The sequence below is a fragment of the Herpailurus yagouaroundi genome, unplaced genomic scaffold (assembly GCF_014898765.1).
Source record: "Herpailurus yagouaroundi ecotype Mexico unplaced genomic scaffold, PumYag 210, whole genome shotgun sequence".
NCBI lineage: Eukaryota > Metazoa > Chordata > Mammalia > Carnivora > Felidae > Herpailurus > Herpailurus yagouaroundi.
The window spans coordinates 5,276,760-5,299,519 of record NW_024412441.1 but is presented as its reverse complement, the minus strand read 5'-3'; the positions used below and the strand labels follow the sequence as shown (position 1 = coordinate 5,299,519).

Below are 22,760 nucleotides of genomic sequence, written 5' to 3'. Positions count from 1 at the left end.
AAGTCCTGAATTCAGGGATGTTCTTACATTTACCAAGTGTTAAGGATTGAATGTTTGTGTCCTCCCCAAATTTATATGTTGAAATCCAAATCCACTTCCAATGTGATAGTATTAGGAACTGAGGCCTTTGAGAGATAATTAGGTCATGACGGTGGAGCCCTCATGAATGAGATTAGTGCTCTTATAAAAGGGACCCCAAAAGATCTCACTCCTGTCTTTATACCATGGGAGGATATGAGTTTGCAACCCTGAGGAGAGCTCTCACCAGAACGTGATCATGCTGGCACTTTGATCTTAGATTTCCAGGCTCTTGGTTGTGAGAAATAAATTTGTGTTATTTATAAGCCACCCAGTCTATAGTATTTTATTATGGCAGCTTGAACTGATGAACACACTGAATTTGCTTCTTCAGGTCAACTCCACTATGGTTTAAAAATAATTTATTTTCTCATCTACTCTCTGCAGATTTCTTCACATAATAATTGTTCTATGGCTACCTTATTCATTTTGGAAATTTTGCTTACTTTTTTGTTTACATTCATAATAAAAAATTCCTGACAAAATTTAAAATATTCAACAGAAACCAGCATATTATACAATAATTATTTATTACTAAGTAATAAACAACTGTGTTTACACTGATAATGAAAATAAAAAACCAACACAAATATGGCAGATCCTCATTTTCTAAAGAAATATATCTTTATTGACTTTTTCCATTTTGTTACAAAGCAGTTAAAAAATTCATCCTTGAACTTGCATGCTGTTCAATGTTATGAGGCTGCCTCCTTATGAGACTGTCAGTTGGGCTGTAGTAAGTTTCCTTAAGCACCACAGAAGATAATCATTGCTTTGTCCCACTTTTACAGAAAAGAATCCAAGTTTCATTGGATAGAGTATGCTTAGCTCTCTTGAAGAAGACCAGTTTAGTGGATTAATGTATAATTTACATACAGTAATAAAGACAAACTTTGAATCTTTACAGATTAAATGCCCACTTTATACCATGGTGTAATTGTTTGAATTATTGGTGAGTGTACAGCATATAGATGTAGATGTACTAGATACGTCTATAAATAAAATAGTGCTTTATTGTAACAATATTCTTTGGCTGATTTAAATGCCTATAGTGGACTCTTAAAAGACTAAAAAGAAAATGGCCCCACTATTATTGTCAATCTTAACACTGAGCTTGTGCGGAAGGTTCCTATACTGTTGACTGTTAGCATCTCCAGGTCCACGATATATTCTCTTGGTCCTGATAACGACTTCACCAGCACAAGCATTGCACTTACAGGACTTGTTTGCTAAAATAAAAGAAAAAAGAGGGAGGGAGAGGAGAATTTTTTTTGAATTGCAATTTCTATTATTTGTGAGTATACCTAATCCTATAAAAATTAGGGGAAGAATTTTGAGGGTAGAATAAAAGTCACTACTTAACTCCGTCTTGGTTTCAATCTTTCTTGTTTCTTTTTCCCTTGTCCACACAATAGTCATTACTTCCAAGTTACAGGGACCTGCTTTTCTGATAGTTCTGTGTTTTCTATACATCCCTCAGCATTAATTTTTCTCTTCACTTTTATTGATAGTACCAGTCTTTATAGAGACTGTAGTTCAGGTGAGAATGTGATAATGTTTGAACTGTTAAACAAAATTATCATCTTTCACTTCTTAGCATTATGTATTTGTTTACATTCTAGTAGGTGAAGAGACATGTAAATAGTTAATTTCAATAGAATATAGCAAATGCTAAGATATATGAGGTTATGTAGGGTATGTATGAAGATACACTAGGTGAAAAATACAGGGGAAAAGAGGAGGGACCCTAAAGCATTGAGGAAAGGCTTTTGAATGTGTGAAGATAGTCACCAAAGATAACTGGAAGTTTTGTTAAGAAGTGTGTTCATGAGAACTGAATGCAGTTTCATTCTGATGAAGAATGTGATGAGTGCTGGAGAGTAGAAGGAGATGAGTTTGGAGGGGTAGGTTAGTAGATGTGTGAATCTGAATGCCAGAGGAAAGCAGGGATAGAGACAGAAGATTAGGGTTTAGCAGTCACTTCAATGAGTGTACACTAAACTAAGGGACAGAATGTATGTGCGATGAAGCTGGATCTGGGAGAAGCCAATATTTAAGGAGTAGGCAGAGGAGAAGCCATTGAGGGAAGCTGATAAGAAGCAGATGATTAAATGGGAAACAAATGAATGGCCAGCAGTGTCCAACAGAGTAGTGAGGCTGAGGGAGACTGGAACTGAAAAATGCCCTCTGGATTTAGCAGTGCGGATGTCATTGGTGGCTTTTTTTTTTTTTTTTTTTTTTCAGAGCAACTTCAGTAGGGTATTGGGAACAGAAGATAGAAAGGTGACCAGGAGGTGAGAAAGCAGAGACTGTGTTTACAGGCTGTGCTTTAAGAACCTTGGCTGGGAAAGGAGAGGAGAACAAGGGCAACATCTAGAGGGAGGCAAGTTGAAAACGTAGGAGGTAAATGGGAGTTCGATGGAGCAAGGTTCTAGAGGAGATGGAAGGGAAAATACAGGTGGTGGATTGGCCTTGATTGACAGAAGTGAAACCTCATCTTGGAAAAACTCAAGGGAGAAGGTAAGAAGGGGGACACATGAACTTAAATTTGCAGGGGTGAGTGGGAAATTCAGGTAATTCATGTCTGTTGGTCTCAGTGGTTTCAGAAAAGTAGGGGAAGGGTCCAAACTTAAAGCATGTACAAACTGAACTCACCTTCCTCTCCACACTGGCTCCTTCTTCCCTATCTTAATAAATGGCACCACCACCATTTACTATTGCTTAAGGCAGAAACTTATCTTGGGAGGTTATCTTTGGTGATTCCTCCTCCTCCACTTCCCCATAGCAAATGACTTACCAACTCATATAGTTCTTCCTATATCTTCATAAATCTGTTCACTGTTTTTGGACTCACTGCTACCACTACCACACTAGTACTGCATCTCTTGAACTACTAACTAGTCTTTTCATTTCTATTCTTGTCCTACTCCAATCCAGGCTCTGCATTGTAGCCAGGCATCATTTTTAACATGAAAATCCAATAGCAACTTCTCTACCTGAATCCTTAATATGATCCCTAAGGCCCTGCTCATCTCTCTAGGCTTCTCTCAAGGCACTCCACTGACAGCACTTGGAGTTTCAGACCAACTGGACTGCTTTTTATTCCTTGTATTTGCTAGTCTTTAATTGCTAGTCTTCAGCTTAAGTCCACTTCTTTCAGGAGGCTTCCAGACCATTCCTATCTTCTGAGCAGTTGACCTGTTAGGCATCCAAGTGCACTTGCAACTCCCTAGTGTAACATTCAGCATAACTGTGAGCACTTGCTCAGTGTCTTGACTATGACCTCCACTGGGGTAGGGATTGGCTTCGTTTCATTCACTGTTGTGTCTCTAGAATCCAGCAGGTGCTTGCCCCTTGAAGGTAATAGTAATTCCTTGAAGGTTTTGGTTGAATTAATTCTTTCATTTAAAAATATTTTTTGAGCCCCTGCCAAGTGCCGGGTACATTCCATGTGCTGAGTATAGAAGAGTGAATCAACAGGGGAAGTCTGTTTTCATTACACCCATACTGTAGTGCATGACATAGACCAATGAATACTATGCAAAGTGGTGATAAAGGCTATGAAGAAAATAGGCTCAGTAAGGCATAGATACTGGGTGGTATGGGTGGGGAGGATGGTATTCTGCCTTCTAGTTTGTGTACTACTTCTTTATAATATGTCCCCTTTTCCAGGCAAGAAGGTTTTCTCAGTATTCTCCGAAAAGGAATATAAGTAAAATCCTATATCTTAGAATCTTCAAAGACCAGGTCCAGTATCATGACCACCAAAAAACATTCTTTGTCCCTTCCAGCCAACATTAATTCTTTGATGTCTTGGACCACGGAATTAGACACAAAATTGCTCCCTTTCCCTGCCCAAAGGTGTTAACTTTTGCCATACAGCAATATTTAAAGCTGTTTAAAATAAGTGTGTATTACATACACTTCACATCGCTCTGAGGGTACAGTAGGTGCTTAATTAAGGGTTAATTAATTAATTAATTGCTTAATTAATTAATTGGCTCATGCCTTCTACACAGGTGGGTTTTCAGTGGAGAAATTTTGTAGCATTTAACCCCACTACTTTTTGAATTACGTGATAAGAAATAATCTTAGAATGGCTTTTTATTTCAAATAATTTTTGTTTTAAATAATTTAAAATTTAGTCTGGGATTATAAAAATTGGCAATGTTTTATATCACTTATGGGAAAAAAAGATTTTACTTGAGAAAAACACTGTGAGAATTTATATTTGAAAATATCAAGTCGATAAATGCACTGATATGAATCATAAAACTTTTAAACTGCTATGTTTATTGCAAGGAAAATAACATGCTGGAACTTTGCTTAACTGTCGATATTGCTAGAAATTTTATTTTCTTAAACTATAGCTTAAAGTTAAAAATGGAAAGTTATTTTTTAAAAAGATTTTGAGATGAACCTGTTTTATTGCCATGGGTTACAAATAATGTCATTTGTTTGGGCTAGAATTATTAAATTGGTATTATCTGAACTGTGTGAAATTCATTTAGAGTAAACTTCTTAAAAATATCTAGTATATCTCAAATTGAAAGCATCAAATGTTAAAGAAGTTTATTTTTAGCTGTTAGAAAAAAAGAATAGCAATAGATTTGGGGTTGGATTTTTTCTCTTCAGAAGTTGGTCATAAGAAATTAATCATTTCTAATTTACTGGCAAAGAAACAGAATCACATAATTCTGGAGTTGGAAAGGAACTTAAAATATCAAAGAACAGGATAAACATGTAAACATTAAAAATCTGTAAACTTCACCACAAAGATGAATTTCCCAATTTACTTTTCATGTTCTCAAAATGAAGTACTGACTTTAAAATTTGGTTAAAAATGAAGAGTGCCCAAAGGAGTTTTGAGAAAATTGTAACTGGATGAATAACATCCTTAGCGTGAAATAGTTACCGTAACCCTGTAAACTGCTTGGTGGGGTGCCATCATTTTCACATGAAGTGGTGAGCCGTATTTGAAATATGTCAGAATTTTAACCTAAAATGAACTTTTTGAGCCTTTGCAGGGGGCCTGGAAGGCTGAGGCATCAGAGTCAGGGAGATCTGCTCGGAAGCCCTTGGAAGGATGAGGGGGTGGTGAGAGCCAGTTTAAAGGAAGAGAGGCAGGGGCATGGGGAAGCAAAGATAATCCAGGAGATACTGTGAAGAAAGAAATAGAATTTAGAGAGAGATTTCATCTAGGCAGTGAAAGAAATGGAAAACACAAAGGTGACCTCACATTGTGTGCCTGGAGGTTTGGCAACAATGGTACAACTCCTGGCACATTTGGTGCAGGGGGTTGGGGTCATTTTGCAGGGACTTCCAGGTTTCAGTTTTAGTGTGAATGGAAATAATTTTGCAGGTGTGACAAGGAATTTATAGTTTCTGAAAAGTTCTCCAGGAATTAATTTTTCTATGTACAATTGAATAACTATCACTGATTTGTGGTATCTATTTGGGGTATGTGTGTTTGTGTAGGCTTGTGTTTTGTAGGTCACACACAACTCCATTAGAGTCTTCAACTTGGTTTCTGAGTGACTTTAGAGAAGCTCCTAAATCTGAGTCTCACTTTTCTATAGAGATGGAGATGAAATGTTAGTATCTCTCTGGCAGTGTTACCAAGGGGATTAAACGAGATAATGCACACAGGAAGACCTTACACAATGCTTGCACATAAAAACTCTTTAAATGTTAGCTTTCCTTCCAAGTGAATACCACCAAACAGCAACAGCAAACTTGCACTTTTCCCAACAACTATGGCTGCCCTCAGTGTACTCACTCTTAGGTAGAACTCTCCATTTTCATTTCCAGATTTAATCCGAAAAGTATTGATAGTATTGGCATAAATGGTTGTGGCCTGTATCTGGAAGATGTCTGACGGCACAGACCTATCAGATCGGATGCTCATGTATTTGTAGACTATGGACTGGGGAAGTTCTCGGCACACTGCACTTGAGACTGGGCAAACACATCGGCTGCAGAGAAAAACAGAAATATTTCCCAGTTTGGCTGGTAAGACCAGAAGCTTCCTGCTTTCAAAAGTTCTAATTTTCTCTTACTTCTCTGATGTTAGAATGTATGGATCTTGACAAGGATTTCGTGGGTAACAACGGAAGCCACCATGATAATTCCAACACATTTCATCTTCCCGACATTCATTTGTGGTCTCACACTCATTTATATCTGTAGACACATAGGGTAAAAGAATTTACTGATGTAAATAAATTGTGTAAGTGGCAGATTCAGGTTTGTAAGGTAAGAGGTATATGGGGATCTAGTTTAAATTTCATTTGTTTTTAGACACAAGACTGAGTAGGACTTGCATTTAATTCATTGCATTTAATTCAGGACAGATGTAGCTAAGTCATCCTAGACAGATTAGTATGTGTCATTTGATAATATTTTTTATCAAGCACCTATTTGTTGAATCAAGCACCCCATCTGTTGAATTCAAAGCCAAATGTTAGCCATTGGCCATACTTATAAAAAAGTGAAAGAGGGGTGCCTGGGTGGCTCAGTCAGTTAAGCATCTGACTTCAGCTCAGGTCTTGATCTTGTGGTTCATGAGTTCGAGCCCCACATGGGGCTCTGTGCTACCAGCTGATAGCCTGGAGGCTGCTTCGGATTCTGTGTCTCCCTCTCTCTCTGCCCCTTCCCTGCTTGCACACACACACACACACACACACACACACACACACCCTCTGTACCTCTCTCAAAAATAAATAATAAACATCAAAAAAAAAAAAAAAGTGAAAGACACCAGTTCTTGCCCTTGGGTAGATTGTAATTTAGTTAAGAATACAGATATGGCAATAATTATAAAATAAAATGGAATTAAACAAGAGATAGATAAGTGCACTAGCAGATTAGAAGCGGAATAAATTCTGCCTGGAGGGTTAGAAAGCTTCAGGATGGAAGAGGCATCTCCGTTTGGCCTTGAAGTGTGGTGGGTAGACAGGATTTTCACGGTTGGGGTAGGGAGGGTCTTCCAGGTTGAGAAATCAGGAAGCAAAATCTATGGAGAGGGTTTGTCTTAACCCTTCCATTAGCCTATAAACCCCTTGAGGGCAGGGCTGTAGTATCCATCTTTATATCCTGTCATCACCTAGCATTAATGTAACTCAGGGGCACCTGTCTTTTAGGAAATATTAAATTGAACTAAGTTGTTCTTCACACAAATCCTGTAGACATAGGTGAGAAAGATATTATCTCTATTTGACATGGAAGAAAAACAGATAAGGGCTAAGTAAGTTGCCCAAGTTCATACAGTTAGTGACAGGCATCTTTCCACTGTAAGGTACTGCATCCTCTAAATGAGCATAATTCCATGCCTTGTCTTTGGAGGAAAAAAAAATGTATTTTTCCCTTCCAAACTGGCCAAAGCTATCTGGAACCCAAGAGAGACTGGAAGTTTCCAAGAGTTTCCAAGAGTCAGTTATAAGAAGTGTCTTCTTTTGAAGTGGCTATGGCTAAAGAAAGAATTTAGATCCCTTAGAAGAAATTACAATCAACTTGTCCTTTCAATATTCTTCACTCCTCTGAAAAATAAAGATGCTGTTTAGCTACAAGGAAAACTAAGACTGGTTTGTTATGTGGAGACCAAGAAGGGCAAAAGGAAACTTTATGTAATAATTTCATTTATTACTTCCATTAATTTAGAGCCTAGCATAATTAACACCTTAATCATTCTGGAATGTTTTTCAGAAACTATTAATAGTATTAAAATATTTGATGAATGTGTGTCTGTGTATATGTGTATTCTCTCTGTTTCTCTGTCTTTCTCCTTCTCTGTGGCCTCCCCCACCCCATCCAAACACACACAGTGTTTTCATTTTTGCAAGGCTGTGGAAATGAGAACAGTTATTTCATCCTCAAAATGAGCTTTTTGTGTAAAGGTAAGAATCTGAACTCTTTCTTTTTTACTTTAGTCTATGGACGATGTTGGGAAGAGATGATTTTAGTGGAGAAAACCAATTGCTTTGTACCTTAAAAGAATGTTAAGTCTCTCTCATAAAAAAATGTTTTTGGCTTAGCCAAACATTCTGGAGCTGCATATCTTCAAGATATAACACTCATGAATCCCTTATTTGCAATTCTAGTGCATTTTTCACCTTTCGTTGTAACTGAAATGTTTTCATATACTAGAGTAGGCAGGTAAGATTCCACTGTATGTTAATTTGCTTCTGTCTTTTGCTGAGGATCAAATCCATTTGTGATAGATAAAAAACACATAGACATTTTTTTGCAGGACTCCAGGGAAATTGGTTAGGACATCCCACTGGCTAACATTTTCCTCCATGTAATATTCATGTTAAAAGTCTCAGTTAGGCTTTAAAAAACAAAATCATTGGAATGCAATGTTTTCCCACAATTAACATTAAAGTCCCCAGTAACCTGGAAAGGGGATTAAAGGGGTTCATTGTGCAATGAATGCCATTCTGATTATGCTCATATTTAGTAGATGGAGTCTAGTTGAATGGCTATATGCATACTATAAAACCGCAGGTCCTGGGTGTTCCGGTGAATTAATATTTTCCTATAAAATCATGATATAGACTGAGAATCCCTAGTGTCTCCTTTCCTTGGTCTTTTCCTTTCTTGAAGGATTTATTGCTCCTGTATGTCCTTTCTCAGTTCTGATTAAAAAGGACTCTCTAGAGAAGATTTGCTACTAGTCACTTACATGGCTAAGTACATGTTACAAGAACATCTTGGGGGTGCCTGGGTAGCTCAGTCGGTTAAGCATCTAATTTTTGATTTTGGCTCATGTCATGATCTCACTGTATGTGAGATCGAGTCCTGCATTGGGCTCTATGCTATCAGTGCAGAGTCTGCTTGGGATTCTCTCTCTTCCTTTCTTTCTGCCCCTCCCCTGCTCGTTCTCTCTCCCCGCTCCATCAAAATAAATAAATAAACTAAAAAAATCTTGGATTGTAAGGCTTTATAGTTTATGTAAGGCTTTATAATTTTTATGTCTATTATTTCATTTCATTCTCACAACTCCCTTTTCCAAAGTTAAGGGTCAAAGATTTTCATAATTTGTTCAGAATTACATAGATAGAAGACTAGGACTCAGATTTTCTGTCTTCAAGTTTAGTCTTTTTTTTTTTACTTGTTCACTGCTTTATGTAAATGTACGGGTTTATACTAGCCTTTCTAGGATTATCTATACTTTTGGTTCTATCCAAGCAAATCTTTTCCCTGTTAAAGAAATTCTAAACGACATTGTAGCATTGGAGGTGTATAGGTATGAATATTACCTGAATGTTTATTTTAAAACTGGACCCTAGTATATTAGCTATTTTTGGATCTATAGGTTTTTTTTGCTGAAGAATTCAAGCTCATTTTAAGACACATGAGGCTGATTTTCTCAGAACCTAAATTACTACCCAATTTATAATCTTGGTATTTTAGGGAATTGAGACTAGTTTGAGGTTTGCCTAACCCACATATTAAGTTTATTCTCTGGACTCAAACTCATGGCAAGATATTTTAATAATTGAATCTTTTTGGGTTGGTGATTAAAAGATGTGTATCATAGAGATTATATAGGCTATATAGAAGAGATATCAGTATTTTATTAAAATTATTTACATCTTAAGAAAGAAAAATAATTACTTTAAATTTCAAAAAAGTCAGTGTTAACTGAATAATACCCTTTTGATGAGATTTGCATAATGCATGATGAGCAAGGGAAAAAAGAGTTCAAATTATATGCAAGATGGAAAAAATGAAAGTCTATGGTAGAGAATCCTGTAACTCTGTCCCTGCTTTTCCTGGTGAAAAATGAACACTTAACAGATATGAAAACAATAAGCTTACCTTGACATGTTCTACTTCTCACCACTTGGTATCCCTGGGGGCACATACACGAGAATTTCCCAGGTTCATTGACACACTGATATTGACACAGGTAGCTTGAGGTTCTGCATTCATCAATATCTGTTGAATTAGACAAGAGCAAGGACACAGAGTTAAAAAACGTACAGGTCACTACTTTGGTAATATTTTTAAAGATAAGGTAAGAGGGTAAAAATACTATAAACTCTAAAACAGAAATATAATACTTTATAAGAAGCTCAAAGGAAAATTATACAATATCAGCTCATTTCCCCTAGAACTTTGCCACACATCAGTTTTACTCAATTATTGCTGAGAGTTTGGCAAATCTCAGACCTCACAATACTGACTGAACAGACTGAATGAATGAATTGGGAATTCAAGTGAAGAATGCTTTGCATTTCTCAACGGTGATGTCTTTGTAGTTTGCTCAGAAGGGCAGAAGCAGCTGTCCAGAGCCAGGCCCTTTTGGTTTTGAGCATAGTGGCATGATGTGAAACCTCTCCAGGTGGGGTATGACCTCTGTGGCCCCAAGTAAAGCTGGAAGGAAGTCAAAGACATCAAGTGTCAATGGCATTCCCCTCAGGATGTCTTATGCCTTTTGAATTGCACAGTGGAACACTCATGGGCAATGGACTCTGAAGGTCATCCTCCAATTAAATGGCCCTCTTTTTACTCATGTGGAAAGCGAAGCCCAGGCAACTTAAGAAATGTGTGCCCAAGTCAAACAGTGGCAGGAATAAGACTACAGGACAGGTCTCTTGGTTTATATTCTAATGTTTCTGAATGTGATCATTTCTCCTCAGACTTAAGTGTGTGTACCAGTCATCTGGGATTCTTGTTAAATGCAGCCTCTAACTCACTAGGTCTGGTCTGGGGCCTGAGATCTCTATTTCTTGCAAGTAGAGACAAGGAAGTGTCAATGCTGCTGGCCATCAGATCACTTTGAGAAGCGAGACACCAGAACACCCCTTCTAATTATTAGACCCAGCCTGCATCTAATATTTCAGTTATTTTGTCCCTTTTCCTTTCTCTTGGTGACAAACTAAAAAGCCAATGTTATCACAGAACTTAATTAAAGAATAGAATTTCCATGGATAAAAATTTGTTTTCATAAACAGGTACATAATTGGATAAAGTGGCAGAAAATATAGAGATTGAACTGTTATTGCAAATTATTTGGAAAATATTTCACCTTCACAGTTGAGCCTGTCACTGCTTAGTTCGTATCCTTGATTGCACTGACAGATGAATGAACCAAGAATGTTGTAGCATTGCTGAGCACATTGATTGCTGGCATCACATTCATTTATATCTGAAAGGAAAAGTTATATACACTCATATATCTACGTCTTCAACCATATCCTTGCTCTTTTGTACCTATGTCATCTAACGATAAGTGAATAATTCCCTAGTTGGATTCTTTGCCCTGCAGAAGCTCACTGGAGAACATCCATTCAGGTTTCATATTTGTTGGAATAACTTCAAACATCTGCCATACACTTCTTTTAGAAATACCAGAATATTTCTTTCTGGGGATGACAGTTAGTTTTGTGTTTGATGAGTCTTTCCAAAAGAATTTAATGATTCTAATAAATATACATTCCAGCATCTATTTTCTTTTATTGTTGTTCAAATGCAAAGTGCCAAGTCTATAAATAATTGATATAAGACATTTGTACTGATACAGTCTCTCAGCATGCTGTGGTGAAGATTTATCTGTGCTATTTATTACTTTTTAAATGGGTTCTGTTAAATTCCATTACAATTATAGCATAAGCTGTTGAGACCCATACAGAGTTTTGCAATGCTCCAAGGCACTGAAAATGTTGTGAAAAGGCATTTTTCCTGCACTAGATTCTTTCCATGTCATGCCAATCTTAAAATTTGTGCCATGACACTGCATTCTGAAAGGGGAGAAGAAGCATGTAAAAATCAGATGCACTTTCAGTGGAAAGTTTATGTACTTGAACTTGCAGTAACCCTTTGGCACCTTCAGCATTTATATCACACACTGCTGACTAATTGGTGTGCGTATATCAGTTGATCTGTAGTTTTTTATATTTTTGATAAACCCACAGAGGAAAACTAAAAACCAACATTAACAAAGTTTCCATTCACATCTTGATGTGTTTTAAGAGACAAATTGGTTACTGTCTTTTCAGCTTTGTGCAGGGAAGATGATGGAAATCAGTTCACTCAAGAACACAGAAAAACTGGAAATAGAACAACATGGTATGACGTTTCCTTTTTTTGAAGATAGAAATCAGTCAGTATGGCAGCGCCCCAAAAGCTTACCTACACAGGTATAGTTGTTTGCGGCCAACTGAAACCCAGGACTGCACTGGCAATAAAATGATCCTGGTGTGTTCACGCATCTTTGGTGGCAATATGGAGGGATGGTGCATTCATCTATGTCTGGGTTATCAGGCACACACACAAAGAGAACCAAATTATTAACTATCCATAGTTGTTAGCTCTTAAGTTCTCAGCAGGACATTATCTAGGAAACCTAGCTGGAGAAAATCTCCCTTAAAATAATTGTCCCTATCTTTTTAAATTAGTGTTTGTGTTTTAAAAATACTCTCCATTTCTGCAGCTGAGTGAGATGTTAGAAACAAAGACTTCATAAAGCTGGTTGAGTGGGTTGAGATTTAAAGACAGAAGAGTAATTATGACTATTTCACATATATATTAGTGTTAGTTTGGGGATCTAAAAAATTATTTGTAACGGTAAAAGTCAAAAACTGCAGAAGAATCGAGCGATGTAGCATAATCTAAGCGACAGGAGGTATGGTCTGCTGCGCAGCTGGTTACATTGGCAAAGTCACATAAACGTCTGGTATCTCGGTTTTTTCTTTTGTAAAATGTGGATAGTAATACTTGCTATGTGTATCTTATGAAGTTTCTGTGAGAATCAAATGAAAGAATGCCATGGAAGGAATAGGACGCTACACAAATTACCTCTTGAGAGTGACCTCTGACACACTGATGAAGTGTTCCAGGCTGTGTTCTTCTCAGATAAATATTTCCAACTATAAAATGCTCAGCTGAGAACTTGCAGAGTAGGATTAACATCTTAGAAGCATAATAAAATTTCATTAACTCTACGCTTTGTGACAATTCTAACATGGAGTGTGTGATTTAAAATAACAATTATGCACGTACTATGTAAGACTATGTAGTGACACAAACTTCTGATAAAAAACAAAAACAAAACAATAATGCTGAACCCTTCTACCTAAAACTGTGGAAGGCAGTATGCTCAAGTGGCCTCAGGATAACCTGAGTTGGAATCTTTGTTCTGGCAATTACTAGCATGGTCTTAACCTCTCAAAGCTTCCATTTCCTCCTCTGTAAGTGATAATACTACAATATGGTCGACTTGTTGGGAGGATAACATGAAATTATGTAGGCAAACTTTCTTGCACAAAATGGGTAAAAATAAATGGCAGCTATTATTAATAAGCTGCAAAATAGATTTGATTTCACTTGAATATTGAAATAAAAGGTAATGATATTGACATGGCTTTCTACCTCATTTATTGAGGTGACTGCTCAAATGTCACTTCAGGGAGGCCATCTTTGCCCATTCATATAAAGTAGCTTCTTCTGCCCCATCTGTCCCCTTTTCCTACTTTATATTTCTTTGTAGCCATTCATACTCCTTGGGATTGTGTTATGTGTTTATTTGCCTTTTGTCTGTCTCCCTCACTATAATGCATGGCAAATAAGACCTGTATCCTTTTGAGGCAAAGGTAAAGTATTTTTTGTCTGTTCACTGCTGTGTGCTTAATACCTGGAACAGGGTTTGGCATAGTAGGTGCTCGATAAACATTAGTTGAATGAGTGTAGACTTCATACTAATTAAGAGCAATTTTAGCGTGGTTCTTCCTAGTACCCAGTATTATAGCCATTATAGCCTAGTACCCAGTATAACTGCCAGTATTGACAGTTAGTTTCTATAAATGGTATCTTCTAATAGCTCCATGAGGGCCGTGATTCTGTAAACTGTGTTTGTTCACCATGATGGCCCAGCACTTAGAACAGTATGTGGTATATAGTCAGCCCTCAGTAATACTTGATGTATGTCTTCTCAACCAGTAAGCATCTACTGAATCACTGTTATTTGCAAGTGCTGTGTTTGGCACTGCTGGTTTTTAATGATGATAAATACATGTACATTGCACCTTGTCTAGCATGGAAGAAAGGCATGAAAACATATTACTGCATGGAATGATAAGATCAACAATAAGAAAGCTACACAAGGTACAGAGAGAGCACCACTCTACTCAAGGTGTGGCCTGCTGACCACTGCTGATCCATGGACTATTTGGACCAGTCCATGACAAATAAGTACAGAAATTCAGAATATGTATTTAGGAATAGCAATTTGGTATTGCCACAACATTTTTATTGTGTTTTACAGTAGTATTGATCTGTAACAGACTAGAAATTTACAAAAAAAGATCCATCAAGGGGCACCTGGGTGGCTCAGTAGTTAAGCCTCCTACTTTGGCTCAGAGGTCATGATCTCACAGTTCATGGGTTTGAGCCCTGCGTCAGGTTCTGTGCTGACAGCGTGGAACCTGGGGCCTGCTTCCAGTTCTGTGTCTCCCTCTCTCTCTCTGCCTGCCCCCACCCTCCCACCTCCGCTCACACTGTCTATCTTTCAAAAATAAACATTAAAAAAAAAGATCCATCAAAGTTTGAGAAGTACTGACAAAGAGGAGGGAGTAACTAATCATATCTGGGTAAATCATGGAAGACTTCTCAGAAGAAGTAACCCTGAGCTGGGATTTGGAAATTGAATAGGAGTTTGCCAGGGGTGCATGTTCCTGGTGCTGAAAGAGCTTATGTACAGACACTAAGGTGTGACATTGTGTGATGTATGTGCGGAACTATAACTAGTGGACAGGACTGAAGTGTAATATTTTGTGGGGGAGGGGAGGTATTGATACCACAGAGGATCTGATGGAAGAAGATCTTATATGTTCTGTTGACGAATGTAGAGTTGGTTCTGTGGGTGAGGGGAACACCAGGGCAGCCCCATAATTAGATCTGAATTTAAGAATGTTTCTTCCTGCCATATCACATAGGGCTATAAGAATACATTTTATTTTTAATTGTTCCCATAGTAGGTTGAGTTAGTTCTTTTTCTATACCTTTTATACCCTAAGGTGTTTATTCTCCTGACTAATCCAGTGGGCAAAACTTTGGTGCCTGTGGAGTTTTCCACACAGTCTTTTCCTAAATCACAGCTTCAGTCCCACAAATTCTGGGCCTTTGTCAGAGGCTGGGCACCAATCCCAGCACCTGGGCACAACCCCATGGCAGGCAGAACTGGGCCAGGGCCCATGAGGAGCTCAGTGTTGACATCCTGATGTCAACAGCCAGCATTCTCAGGCGAAAATTGATGCTAGCTCCCTGTCCCCACATTCTTATCCTCTGTTACTAAGAGAAAAGAAGTACTCTCCACTGATGTATGGTAAAAACGGTATGTAAATCAATGTCAATATCATATGAATGCAATTGACACAGGGAGTCAATTTAGAAAGTTTCATTCCTGGTGCTGGACCTCATGACTGATCCCAGAACACATTTACTTTTTACTGTTTACTTCTTATTTGCCAGTCAGCCTCCTCATACTATGTTCTTACAGTCATTCAAAAAAAAAAAAAAAATGCACAGAGCATCTACTTGGCAGGCACTCTACAGGGACTGGGGAGACAGCAATGACACAAACCAGATCTGGCCCCTGCCCTCAGGTAGCTCAAGTAGAGCTCTCAAGTAGAGGCACATGCTATACTTGGCTTTGCATTCCCAGCACTGCACCCACTTGCAACGTAAAGAATGTTTAGTACATGTCTGTTAACTCGTCACATAATGATAGTACACAGCTATTCCACCCAGGACCAGGCGCTGTTCTAAGCACTCCCACATGTGAGCTCCTGAGGTAGGGGCTAGTATTATCTCCATACCACAAAGGAAAAAGTTAACACACAGCCTATGTAAGTCACTTGTGAAGAGCCTCAAAGTGAGTTGGGGGTACAGCTGGGATTTGAACCTCACCATTTGCCCTATAAGCTATGCTATTTTATGAACCAGTGAATAAGGTTCATATCATCAGTGTTTTACTGCTATGGCCCCCAAACAGCTAATTTAAAATGATCTCCTTGGTTGCTTTTGTGGTCCCATCCATATGCCAAATTTATGCTTTTGCTTAGTCTACCATGTAACTGACACTTTATACCCGGACTACGCTCACCCTTTAGGTTAGCTCTTTCTCATTAATGTGGAAAACGGATCAGTAGTTAATGAAAGTATAAGCAGTTTTAGCCATCATTCTCCAAATAAATATGAGTGCTTTGTTTTGAATGACTGAGGTTTAAGCAAGTAAGAGGTTTAGGACAGGATTTTGCTTATTGTTCCGCTGTACTTACCTACACACTGCTCTCCCCGCTTCTGGTACCCCGGGGGGCACTGACAGGCGAAGGAGCCTCGTAAATTGATGCACACTTGGTCAGCTCTACAGTTGTGAGTCCCCGCAGTGCACTCGTCTATGTCTGTTAAAAGGTAGCACAGAGTTTGAGTTGGTTGGGCAGATGTTGCTACTCCCCCATTTAAAAAAAACTGAAGTATGGTTGACACATAAGTTACACGAGTTTCAGGAATACAACATAGTGATTCAACAACCCCACACATTATGTTATACTCACCGTAAGTGTAGCTATCATCTGTCACCATACAATGCTATTATAATACCATTGACTATATGCCCTATGCTGAAATGCCATCATAGTTTCTTTTAAGGAAATAAAGTTTTTGCCCTATTCTTAAGATAATACTCTGTAATATTATTATATTGGGAATGTTTAAAATTATAAATGATTTCAAGTGTTCAGATAACAATTTTGTAGATGCCAGTGTGTACCTCTCAGATTTAACACACGCTAACATTTAGCTGTACTTGCCTTGGCTCACTTTATTTTCAGAAATGAACCATTTGAGATATAGCTAAAGCCTTACTGTATTCTCATCTCTTTACTCACCCACCTGCCACTATCCTGGTAGGTGTAAACCCTTCCCTGAGATTTTTTTTTTTACATTTATTACATAGATCTACATCCATTAGAACACACAATATTGTTTTGTGTTTTAAAGTGTAAATAAATTGTATAATACTTGCCTTTTCCATCCAATATATTGCATTTGAGATCATTATGTTGTCAAATCTCTAAAAATCTGTCCAATAACCAGGTATAAATCAAATTTAATACTATGCATTTCCTGTTGCCTTTCCTTGCAAATTTCAAAATGCAAAGGATTCAACTAGATCATATTTGTCTAGGGGAGATAGACTGGTGTAGTTTAAAATACATATTTTCCCAAAGCATTTAATTTCAGTTAAAAAACAGATATTTCCCCAAAGCAGTTGTATAATTTACTAAGTGTGCCCTAAGGATTAGGGCACATTTTCTAGTTCTAGAAAAGTAAAAAATGCTCAGTCATAATATAATGAATCTGTTATAATGGATTCCTCTGGGGTCAAAGTGTGATGTGAATTTGTGTGTGTGTACACTCATATTACAGTAATTTATAAGTGAAATTTAATTTTGTCTTTTCAACATTACCTTCGCATTGTTTTGTTTCGTTTTTTACCTTCTCATTTAATTAACTCTCTTACATTATGAAGTTAAATAGATGAGTTCAGAAGATGAAAGGATTATGTGATTTTGGCATTCCTCAACAACTGAACAGTCTAAGCTTTGTTAAAAACTATTGTACAACTCAGGGCACCTGGGTGGCTCAGTCAGTTAAGCATCCGACTTGGGCTCATGTCATGATCTCATGGTTCGTGAGTTTGAGCCCCACATTGGGCTCTGTGCTGACAGTTCAGAGCCTGAAACCTGCTTCACTCAGGTTCTGTGTCTCACTCTCTCTCTGTCTCTCTCTCTCTCTCTCAAAAATGAATAAACATTAAAGAAATCTTTAAATTAAAAAAAAATTGTACAACTTGGAATTCCTAGATGACAAATTTTGCATAAAAACTGACACAGGCTTAGGGAGCCTTTGATCATCACTGGGGCAAACCCAGGGTGGTGCTTTGGAGCAAATAGTGGGCTAAAATTCAATACAAAAAATGAGCCATCTGCAATGAGAATGTATTCCTCAATTCCTGACTTCCTTTAAAGAAGCTCAGAGAGTGGCTCCTGGTATGTTGCCTTTCAAGTCTGTTTCCAGGGAGAACTGCTGCACTTACGCTACTAATGTAATAATGTAGGAGGTTCCGGTTAGAAGAGACTTGTCCTCAGATGTCGGCTTTGAATGATAAAAGAGATTCTTTCCAAAAGGAAGAGGGAGGGGAGATGAAAATACTTAGGGGATGTATGTCTGTTTATTGGATAATACCCTATAAAAGCATCTACTTCACATAATTCTTTGAACCTGGTTTTAAAATTTGGGTGACTTTTTGTTACGTTTTTTAAATTTTTGTTTTGAAATCCATCATCATCATCATCATCATCTTCATCATCACTATCATTTTCACATCAGTGATTGTAACTCTGTCCTTCTAAGGTCCTATGCAGAGATGCCACGATCTTGCTTTGAAATTACCTGCTCTTTTTTTTGTGTCTTCTATTATTTTCTCTTATGCACTTGATGAAAACATTTCTACTGGGGTTTCTTTCAGAGCTTTATGACTCGCTAACGCAGAAATGACAGCAGAATTCCTATTGTTTTATGTCAAGAACATTTGCCAGCATTTGCAGTGATAACAGCCCTGAGAGATACAGAAATGTGAGATTCAGATGTGGCAAGTTCCCTCAGTACACGCTGGCAGAAGATCAAGGACTGGGGCTGGCTGCTGCATTTTCTAAGGGAGGCCTCGCCAGTGAGGGCGGCTTTTCTTTCTGAGACCTCTCTGCAAACCGCCTCCACCCCATCACATTCCCCATGTCCTACAATTTCCTTCCTACTTGCGTTCAGTTCTAAGGCTCTTTGATAAATAGGCTAATATTTCCAGTGGCCTTAATATATCATTAAATAGGTTTTAAACATAAACATTGTGCCACCTGGACCTACTCCATCTTAAGAACCAGGTCCATTTACTTTCCGAGAAAGATTATTGAATAAAAATATTAAGTGAGTTAAAATAATTTAATAGTAAAAAAATATTCCACTGCCACTATATTCTACCCTTTCTCTATCAAACAAACAACCAAAACTTCCATAGGACTCACTGCACCTACCACTGACTTGTGATACTTTTAACATACTTTGTACATACTTGGACTCACTTTAATTTTTAATTCTTTCAGATGGGAAACTTCTTGAAATTCAATAAAACACAATTGCATCAAATCACCTTTAAGAAATTATTCCAAAGGAGTTGATTGTTTGCTTCATCACATACTTAGAGCTGGATCTGCTAGGAAATGAACTGACTACATTTTTTTTATGGCTTCTCCAACTCAAGCTTAGAATATTTATCCTGTCCTTTGCTCTTAGCAGTTTATCTAATGCTAAAGGACACATGGACCGGATTTTTTTGAACCATCTTTGATTATACTATCAATTCATTAGTTTATAAAAAATTTTTTTTTCATTAGTTTATTTAAATAACACGATTTTATGATTTTAAAAGTTGTACTTTAAGACCCTGTTGTTGGCGCACCTGGGTGGCTCAGTCAGTTAAGCGTCCAACTTTGGCTCAGGTCATGATCTTACGGTCCGTGAGTTTGAGCCCCACGTTGGGCTCTGTGCCGACAGCTCAGAGCCTGGAGCCTGCTTTGGATTCTGTGTCTCCCTTTCTCTCTGCCCCTCCTCTGCTCATGCTCTGTTTCTCCCTGTCTCTCAAAAAATAAATAAAACCATTAAAAAAATTAAAACCCTGTCATTACTTATTCACAAAGCATACGTCATATGAGAAAGTCATATAAGAATCGTTATAAATTGTTAAACTCTTTTACTCTTGTTTTTTTAAAGATCTTATTTTAAAGTAATCTCGGGGCGCCTGGGTGGCGCAGTCGGTTAAGCGTCCGACTTCAGCCAGGTCACGATCTAGCGGTCCGTGAGTTCGAGCCCCGCGACGGGCTCTGCGCTGATGGCTCAGAGCCTGGAGCCTGTTTCCGATTCTGTGTCTCCCTCTCTCTCTGCCCCTCTCCCGTTCATGCTCTGTCTCTCTCTGTCCCAAAAATAAATAAACATTGAAAAAAAATTAAAAAAAAAATAAAAAAATAAAGTAATCTCTACACCCAATGTGGAGCTCAAACACACAATCCCGAGATCAAGAGTCACATGCTCCACTGATTAAGCCAGCCAGGCACCCCTATGCTTTTTTCTACTTGTGTGCATTTCTATATTTCTTAAATATCAGAAAGTTAATGTAATAGGAAAGTCACTAAAACACACATCTATGTCAGAGACTTGGAGCAGAACATCTATCTTCATGCAGGTGCACCAGAAGACCTGGTTTCCCAGGCTTTTTTGTTCATGAAAGGTCTCTGTGGTGAGAATATCTCTAGTGGCAAAAGCACTGCTTTATTCATATGGGAAGCAACTCAGGTCAGCTATGATTCTCCTGGTAATTTATGAAAAAGTACTTGGGGGAGAGGAAATTTTGTTTTGCTTTTCAACTAGCTTACTTGGTTCTTAAGCAGTTATTACTTAATACATTCCCTGGGCCCTGGACCCAAGCTCTTTGTGGATGGGGTCTACATCTTACTTTTTTCTGTATTCCTTTTTTTTTTTTTTTTTGAAAGAGAGAGAGTGAGCAGGGGGAGGGGTAAAGAGACGGGGAAAGAGAGAATCCCAAGCAGTTTCCTGTCCCTGTTCCCCCCTTTCCCACCCCCCCCCCCATATTCCTAGCTCCTAGCAGAGTGCATGAAACATAGTGGGTTTTCAGTAAATGTTTGTTCAATAAATGGATGAGCGAATGATAATTGTTTGATGGGAACCGATACCTAGAGTGTAAGGAAAGTAGGATCAGTGTTTTATCTCATTGAACTAATCATTTACGTGGAAGGGTAACAGGCAAGATGTGAGAAACAGCAAAAGCAGCAAGATGTCAGCAAATGGAAACTGAAGTAAAGCAATGGCGTCGAGAAGGGCGGAAACTAGGAGGAATAAGGCAGCATCAGAGGTGGGCAACTGTGGAAGGTTTGCCAGGCTAGGTAAGTTTTGAGCTTCATTTTGAAGAAGGTGAGGAGGCTATTTCTAGGCAGGAGGCAGGCCACATTAGAAAACATGCCATGAAACAAAGAGGTTTGCATGAGAAGAGTGGCAGACAGCTGGAGTCAGCACGGCTGGAGGGGCAGTGTGAGGAGCCTGGTGCAGTGCCTGCTCGAAGGTGCTCAGAACATGGTGGCTCAAGTCATAAGCAAAAATTCAGGGCCTGAAAGGTGGGATTGAAATTTGAATTGAACACCACAGGGAACTGCGCTAAACTATGTAGACACAGCCTAATGTAAACATAGCCAAAGAACAAAATAATAGAGTGTGCTTCCTAAAATATCACAACACGTAAATCAACTCACATTTCATCGTTCTAATGCATTAAGAATAGCTAATGGCAGTATTTGGTGATTCCCTCATTTTTCAAAAATGTGCCCACACTCTCCCTCCTAGTGATTTATACTGTTGTAGGGCCCTTTCTTGCTGACTTTGGCACCATCATTGCTTCAAATAATGCAGTCTGATCTTTGCTCGGCTCTCACTTCTAGCCTCTTTATCACACTAACCCCCAGTCTATGGAACTGCATATTTGGTTTCCTCTCAAAAGTTAATGGAGGCAACTGTGTCCACATCTCTGTGGTGTCCATTAAGTCCCTGCTTAGGCCTTCATTCTCTATGTTTTTGGCTCCTTCCTGTCATTCTGACTCATATTTCCCAAACCCCTGACTCATGCTGCTTTCTCTCTCTTATGCAACATTTTAATCTCTGCAATGTTCTTTTCATAATTTGATAACTTACCACGACATGGACATTCAGTGTGTTTTCATGGGCAAACATGTTTTCTGTAGCTTAAATGCTTTAGATTACCATTTAGACACTGTTGCTTTAGATTTAAGGAGTAATTCAGAACTACTTTGGAATAAGCCACCACTGACCAAGGTTGAGAACACACTGAAATAGGAGGAAGGGAACTGAAATGATTTTGCATCTGTCACTGCCTAGGTGATCTAGGACCACAGCATCAATTCTTTTTCTCTGTTTCTCCATCTGTAAAATAGACTGCCCATCCTTAATGATGCATGGATTTTTTGAAGTTCAGAATCTTCAAAATATATCTTTTTGTTTTCCAGACTGTAAACACTTAGGGTAAAATGGCCATATCTTTACTAGTTCTGTGGGGAGCACTATTACTTGATGGTGCTGTCCTTTGAAATCCTGTGGTAAAAGAAAAGGCAGTGGTTAAATTCAAGTTGCTGCTATTTCTTCATCTGCGTGGATTTAAAATCTTATTGTATCTTCTACAACCATACTAATGTAATCTCATAAATGGAGTAAAGTAGGAAAAAAAGATCAAGGATTCATGTTTGCTATAAGAAGGAGCTACTTTACTCCTAGCCTCTTCCTCTTCCTTCCTTCTTTCCTGGCTTCCTTCTCTCTCTCCCCCTTCCTTTCTTTGTTTCTTTCTTGGTTTCTTGGCTTCTTTCTCTTTCTTTCTTTCTTTTCCTGTCTTTTCTTTTTTTTTCTTTTCTCTTCTTTTTTCTTTTCTTTTTTTCTTTTCTTTTCTTTTCTTTTCTTTTCTTTTCTTTTCTTTTCTTTTCTTTTCTTTTCTTCCCTTCTCTTCCCTTCCCTTCCCTTCCCTTCCCTTCCCTTCCCTTCCCTTCCCT

At 38.2% G+C, this 22,760-nt stretch overlaps 1 protein-coding gene across 2 annotated transcripts in view; it reads right to left on the bottom strand.

The window, feature by feature from the left end:
- Positions 1–589: 589 nt before the first annotated feature.
- The window catches only part of EFEMP1 (EGF containing fibulin extracellular matrix protein 1), a 59,335-nt gene continuing 37,164 nt past the window's right edge, over positions 590–22,760 (bottom strand). For both annotated transcript variants that reach the window (XM_040453679.1, XM_040453680.1), the window contains 7 exons: positions 16,362–16,484; positions 12,217–12,336; positions 11,114–11,233; positions 9,901–10,020; positions 6,138–6,261; positions 5,858–6,053; positions 590–1,307 (listed from right to left, as the gene is read on the bottom strand). In XM_040453679.1, the coding sequence (XP_040309613.1) occupies positions 1,146–1,307; positions 5,858–6,053; positions 6,138–6,261; positions 9,901–10,020; positions 11,114–11,233; positions 12,217–12,336; positions 16,362–16,484 (965 nt within the window). In that variant the 3' untranslated portion in view covers positions 590–1,145. The remainder of the gene's footprint in view (positions 1,308–5,857; positions 6,054–6,137; positions 6,262–9,900; positions 10,021–11,113; positions 11,234–12,216; positions 12,337–16,361; positions 16,485–22,760) is intronic.